Source organism: Spermophilus citellus, assembly GCF_964194105.1.
Source record: "Spermophilus citellus genome assembly, chromosome: 2".
Classification (NCBI taxonomy): domain Eukaryota; kingdom Metazoa; phylum Chordata; class Mammalia; order Rodentia; family Sciuridae; genus Spermophilus; species Spermophilus citellus.
This window is the reverse complement of record NC_138183.1, coordinates 241,415,323-241,422,528: the sequence shown is the minus strand read 5'-3', so window position 1 is coordinate 241,422,528 and position 7,206 is coordinate 241,415,323. Positions and strand designations below refer to the sequence as shown.

Below are 7,206 nucleotides of genomic sequence, written 5' to 3'. Positions count from 1 at the left end.
GATTAGGAGAAAGGAGGAAAAGAGGGAGAGGAGAAGTACTAAAAGTTAATATGAAGCAAATATTATATGCATTTAGGAATATGTGAAAATTAATCCTAGGCTATTATGCCTAAATATAACTCTCTAATAAAATGTAAAAAATGTCTTTTTTTATAATTGAATTTTTTGCATTATTTTCTCTTTCTTTTTAATCCTTTCCCTGATACTGAGAACTAACCTCCTTTACCAGAAGCAAGCCCTATTTATAGTTTTTCTTTCCTGTGGAGGTTGCCATTAGTAACATTTATGCATGTTCTCACTGACAATATGCATTATAGTTTTGCAAATATATTAAATTAATATTTTAAATGGTGAAAGTCTTATTCTTCAATTATTTTTTACTCAGGTATGTTTTATTCATGTTAACTCCTTCTTAACAAGAATAGTTCTTTGATTTTGCAGGATAAAAATACTTACTAGACTTTTGTAAGTTGTTTAGCAAAGAGACTATGATTTCATAGGCTCTCACTGAGAGTGGGAATATTTACTTAACTCCATCTCATTGCCATTATTTGGAAATCATGTACCTTTAAGCTTTTGTCAATAAAGAGCTTGTAATATAATTTAATACTTAATTTAGAAGTATAATAGAATTTTATATTTCATTCTATGGATTTTAGACCTATCAATTAATTAACTGTATATGCACAATTGCATCTATTTTCTATAGTCTGTGAATTATTTTATTTGTAAATATTTTCATTATGTGGACTTTAGAAACATTAGTAACCAAATATATCCATCTTTGTGATTTTTTTCACTTGTTTTTAAGAGTCATTTCCATGCTGAGTCACACACACTTTTGCACAGACATACATATAAAAACAAGCAAACACATGCACAGAGGACAGTCATTGTTTGCAAACCTAAAAAACTGCCCAGATAATGTATAAATATTACTCTGACTTAATTTTGACATTTGAATAAGTAAGCATGCGAATAGCAGTAAGAGAGCCTGTGAAATAAAAATAGAGAAATTGTGGTAGGAATATGTGATAGGAAAAGATGTTCTTCTTATATAAATTTTAGGTATTATATAAATTTATTAAAAATCTCAATTTAGGAAAATATCATTTGATGGAATTCTGTTTTCTGAAGAGATTTACCTGTGGAATTAAAGAATGAAGGGTGCAGAGAAGTAAATATATGAGTCTAGCAATATAATGAAAGTTATCAATAAAAAACAGGAGAGACAGAGCAAAATTAAAATACTACTAATGTCATGATATCTCATTTTTAGCATTAGTTTGGTCAAAGTTGTTGCCATTAATGAATACTGGAGCCTAAATACTTTTTATATCTATTTAGATGTAATTACATGCTTTCTTTTTTTAGTTGCCGGATATGGCGAATGACACTGTATTTTTAAATGTTGAGACATTTAAACTCCTGTATTATAGGAGCTTTTATATGATATTTTATATCAGGTTATGCCTAACACAATAAAAAGCTTATTGTGCATAGGGCTATATTCAGCAGTTAACATTCAGTTTAGAATTTTACACATTTGACACCTTTAATATCAGGGAGGGCTCACAAAAATGTTAGAAAATACAGCTTCTCTTTATATTTCTGGAAGAATTTTGAGAGAATGTTTACTCTTTTTTCTCTCCAAATATGTATTAGAATTCGCCAGTTAAGGAATGACTTGGGGGAGAAAAGATGAGTTATTTTTAACACAGTTTTCATAGGTCCAACTCAACATGACTTTTTCCTCATGCCTCTGTAAGTGAAAAATCACAATACTTATATCTCTGGCAACCATAGAAAGCTCTTAATAGACATTCTGAACATCAACAAGATTTCTTTGAATTTTTTATTTTTCTAAATTTGATTTGAAGTTTCTCCATAAAATATAAAACTATATTGACAAAAATTATTTTAGCAAATAATAAAATCATAAGCCAGATTCTTTTTTATAATTTTTATATTCCATGAAAAACTTTCTGAAATAACTTTTAAAAATATATGTAATAATTAAAAAGATACTAACATTGAAAATGAGAACATATATTCATTCATTAAAACATTAAGTATTAGCTTATTACTTTTATGTTTTTGTTTATCATTTGAGGATATCCCTATGAAAATTATCTTAGAAGTGCTATATTTAGTTGTGTTTATTGACTTTTTTTAAATTTAGATATTAGAAGCTCTTACCTTCATCTATTATAAAAGTTGAAATTTTCTGTGAATTGAATTTGGTGTAACATAAAATAACTAATAAAATTGATAATACACATTAATTCTAAAGTTATCACAATCTTGTGTCCACTAACAAACTATACTAGCATTTAATCTAACCTCTGTTCAACTTATAATTTCTAGGCAATTCCAACACTTTACATATACATATATGAGTAAATAAAAAGCTAACAATTAGGTATATTCTGTTGTCAAAAGAAAGAAAAAAAAATGAAATATGTAAACTCTGCAGTAATGTTTATTTCCACATGATGATATTTGTATGCTTTTAGTTCTCCAATTAATTATTTTTAAACATATGTTTAGATACATAGATAATTTTTTCTCAAATGTGTGTATAAATTTGAAACACATCAATCATTTTATGACACAAATAAACTTCCATGAAAGTTAAATAAAAATAAAATAAAGAAAATATGAAGTAATTTAGGGAGGGTTGTACATGAAATGTGCCAAAGCACCAAAAAAAGTGTTTGTGTCTACGCAAAACACATGACATTCTCCCTGCAAATTAGCACAACTCAAGTCATGCGGTTTTTTCTTTTCAGTTCTTTCAAGACATATTATCAAATTTATGCAAAAAATGTATACTAATAAAAAGATCTGATACCTTCTTTGGGACCAAATATAAGGGAAAGCAGTCACTGAAAGAGGAACAAGAGACCCTGCTTAATCACACAGCATGAAACTTGTCAAGAATAAAATAAAATACAGGCTGTTTTAAACAAGAATCATTGTGTTCATTTGGAGAGGTGAGGACAAGAAACCATTTATTAGACAAATATAGGGAGTTAAAATATAAAAGAGAAAGAAGCTTCTATAGTAAAACTTCATATGGTCTCTTATTTGGTATATTCACCAGTCTCTATAAAGGTCTAGATTACATGAATTTTTTTTAGCAGAACTGTGATTTTCTGAATAGGATCATGCATTAAGTAAATAGTCTTTTTTGAGCTCATACACAAAACAAAGGCCACCAATGAGGAAAACCAGAAGCCCAGGAGGCCCAGGTGAAAGAGGGGCTCAGAGCACATGATCTGACTCAGTCATTTCAATCGCTGTACTACACTGAGCTCCTGATGACACATGCTGTTGGATTTTAACACAACCCATGGATGTGTACGAAACTTAAAACACAGGGATTATACTTGTACAACCAGAGAAACACACAAGCACATTCAGAGTCATCAGAAGTTTATTACTATAGTTGTGACTAAAAAAAATTAACTCATTTTTCTTTTTTTTTTTTTTTTTTAAAGAGAGAGTGAGAGAGGAGAGAGAGAGAGAGAAGAGAATTTTTAATATTTATTTTTTACTTCTCGGCGGACACAACATCTTTGTTGGTATGTGGTGCTGAGGATCGAACCCGGGCCGCACGCATGCCAGGCGAGCGCGCTACCGCTTGAGCCACATCCCCAGCCCCTCATTTTTCGTATTTACCATTCTTTCTCATTCCAATGCAGCATCAAATTCTGACACTTGCTTGTGGAGTCAATAGGTCTTAAATTCCCATTCTACTTTATTATACAATTTATTCAATTTTTTAAAATTCATCTTTCCCCATTCAGAAAAGAAGATCTTGCTGTTTTGTTCACTAATATATTTTAAGCATTTAGAAATTTTACTGCTACTACAGTAAAATTAATTATTTGAATATGTGTTGTTTGCTAAACATGCTGGGGGAAAACTGACTGGCTTCATAATCAAACCACATTCATAGAACTCATATTCTATGTGATCTTTAAGAAAAGATGTTGCATATCTTTTTCCATGTGCCTTGTAGAGCAAACTTGACATCTTTGTTCCTCAAGCTGTAGATCAAGGGATTCAACATGGGGATAACCAGTGTGTAAAATATGGAAGCCACTTTATCAGTGTCCAAAGAATGACTGGACTTGGGCTGGACATACATAAATATCAAAGTCCCATAGAACACTATGACCACTGTCAGGTGGGATCCACAGGTGGAGAATGCCTTGCGCCTGCCCTCAGCAGACTTCATCCTGAGAATGGCTAGGAGGATGAGCAGGTAGGACACTAGGACGATCAGAAGAGAGGAAATCAAATCAAAAGCTGCAAAGATCATAATTGTCAATTCGACATCATGAGTGTCTGAACACAGCAAAGATATCAAAGGCATACAGTCACAGTAGAAATGATTAATGACATTGTAGCCACAGAAGGATAAGGTAAAAATCTTTATGGTGACTGTAAGTGACATAAATATACAATAGAGATAGGGGATTGCCACCAGCAACTGACATAACCTGTTTGACATGATGACAGTGTAGAGGAGAGGGTTACAGATGGCCACATAGCGATCATAGGCCATTGCAGACAGAATAAATAATTCACTTCCAATGAAGAAGAGAAAGAAAGCTAGCTGTGTAGCACAAAAATAATAGGAAATTGTATTTTGATCCACAACAAAATTTAATAACATTTTTGGGCCCACAGCTGTAGAGTATCCAAAATCAGTGAGAGCCAGGTTTCTAAGAAAAAAGTACATGGGTGTTTGAAGTCTGGAGTCCACCTTGGTGAGGATGATCATGCCCAAGTTGCCCAGCACTGAGACCACATAGATGATGAGAAATAGCCCAAATAATGGAGCTTGTAACTCAGGGCGATCTGTGATGCCCATCAGAATGAACTCATGCACTACAGTGAGATTGTGTTTCTCCATCCAATTTCATTAAAAAACCTGTTTCAGATAAAGCATCAGTGCAATTAATGGATTTCAAATATTATTACTTGACAAATATTCATTATGGAAGGCTGGTGTAAATCAGATATATTCAAACTTTCCCAAAAGTAAATTTGAATTTATATACATATTTACATGAGCAAATACATAGAAATGAATGATCAATAGTACTACTCTAGGGTGATTCTACTCACAAAAGAAACCTATTAATTGTAGTTATATTTCAGTATAACTGAAATGATTAGAGGCCAGTTAAGCTGCTAAACATTCAACTCTGTCCAATGTCCAGGCAAAACAATATTCAAATCAGTTACTTTCTTCCAAGGATGATAAACCCTGATGCATAGAGAGATGTACATATATACAGATAGATACGTAAAGCAAAATAGGAAAATAATCTAAATTTTGCTATTTGTTGTGTTAGATAAATGTACAATTATTATTTTTAACTTTTCTATTTTCATATACTTAATTACACTCACAGTCACATTTAATAATTGCATTCAATAATATCAGATAATGCACAGTATAATTACAAAATAAGAATTTCTAAACACAAAAAATCTAAGATTTTATACTACTCCCTATATTACAAGGTACTAAATAATTTTCTTGAAAGAAAAGGTGGTAGAGGTCATCCTATTAACTCTGTGGCTGATGTTAGAATATGAATATGACAATGAACTATTATTTTAGATTATTTATATTTCTTATATTCAAAACTATTATAAAAATAATATATAATGCTATCACAATAGAAATTAATGTAACATATTATTCTTTCCCTGTGATATTTTCATTATAAATGAAATATACTTACTTGTGTGTAACAAATTAGATTCACTTTATTATGCCACAACATGGGAGAATATGAAGAACATATGAACAAATTTGAAGAGAGTTTATTTCATTGATGCTGTACAATGAAGTCTTACATAATCTTCTTTGGATATGATGATGCTATGCTTTAAAGTAAAAGGTTCAAATACTTTTATAACAAACTTAAAAATGTTCTACATTGCACATTTTTTATTATATAGCACCATTTAGACAAAATAAACTATAATAAGGATGAGTTAAACATAGATATTTGGGTATGTTTTATAGCACTCTGTCTATAAAACAGCAAAAATTTCTTCCAAATGTAATATAGCACAGTTTGCAGATGTATGTGTGCATAACAAAATACAATGTATCTGAACATCCCCAATAACCCAGAAAATTAGAAGATGTGCTATAGCAGCAGGTATATGGCAGGTACATCTTTATTTTGAAGTAAAAACAGTAAAGGAACATTTTTCTTTCATAAAAAAAGGAAAGAGAAATGACCAACTTTGTAGTGAAAATTTTAGTGACAGGCACTTGTACATGAGATATAAGTTAGCAATTTTCCAATGGTCAAATATAGCTTTCTACATGTAATTTGCACTTATCTCAAACAAAATATTTCTTACATAGTTGTGGCTGCTGATATCCTACCCTAAATTAATTTAATAAACTGCATCAGTTTGTTAGAGAAATACCTTTAATAAAGGAATAGGAAATAAATTGAACTATTTTATTTTGTTTTGTTTAGCAATCATGAAATACTACAATATAACATGATCAGTTTTAATTAATATTCCTGTAAGATAAAATTATGTTAATTAGCTTGGTTGAATCATTTCACCTTATATTAAAGAGTCATAGTGCCATTTTATATCCACACATGTATATAACTATTAACAATAAAAACTGAAAAAAATAGAATGTTTTGTGTTCATCAGTTTTGTGGTTATATGAAAAGAACCAAACTACTTTCTCATAGTTTTCTCATTTTTACTGAGTAATCAATTTTACTTTTAAGCTTATACTCTGAGAAAAATTTAGTAAAAACTCACTGCAAAATATGGAAAATTTTGCTTTTTCTGTACAACCAGGTATCCTGGTATATTAAAAAATGCTTTTTCTATCTCATTGTGAAACAGTAACTCCTATCTCTAAGAAAGAGATCTGGAATGAATCACATTCATGTATTTAATTACATAATTTTAAATCTTAATTTATATTACAAATGGTCACAAAGAAAGCACAGAGATATTAAATGCCTAAATATGTGGGAGGAAAAAAATGTGGGTATTGATCTCTGTTTTTTCAATTTATTCCATTACAATGTCTTTGAATTTATATTTTATCTCCTGTCACTTTTGCTTTTACATGGACAATTTAATTATTAAATTAAAAACATGGACAATTTAATTATTTTATAAACACACAAC

At 30.3% G+C, this 7,206-nt stretch overlaps 1 protein-coding gene across 1 annotated transcript; it reads right to left on the bottom strand.

The window, feature by feature from the left end:
- Positions 1-3,985: 3,985 nt before the first annotated feature.
- On the bottom strand, positions 3,986-4,927 carry LOC308638800 (olfactory receptor 8K3-like; the record flags this gene model as incomplete). The annotated part of the gene is made up of 1 exon (XM_081276589.1): positions 3,986-4,927. The coding sequence occupies one exon, from the start codon at positions 4,925-4,927 to the stop codon at positions 3,986-3,988; it is 942 nt and encodes a 313-aa protein (XP_081132715.1).
- Positions 4,928-7,206: the final 2,279 nt, after the last annotated feature.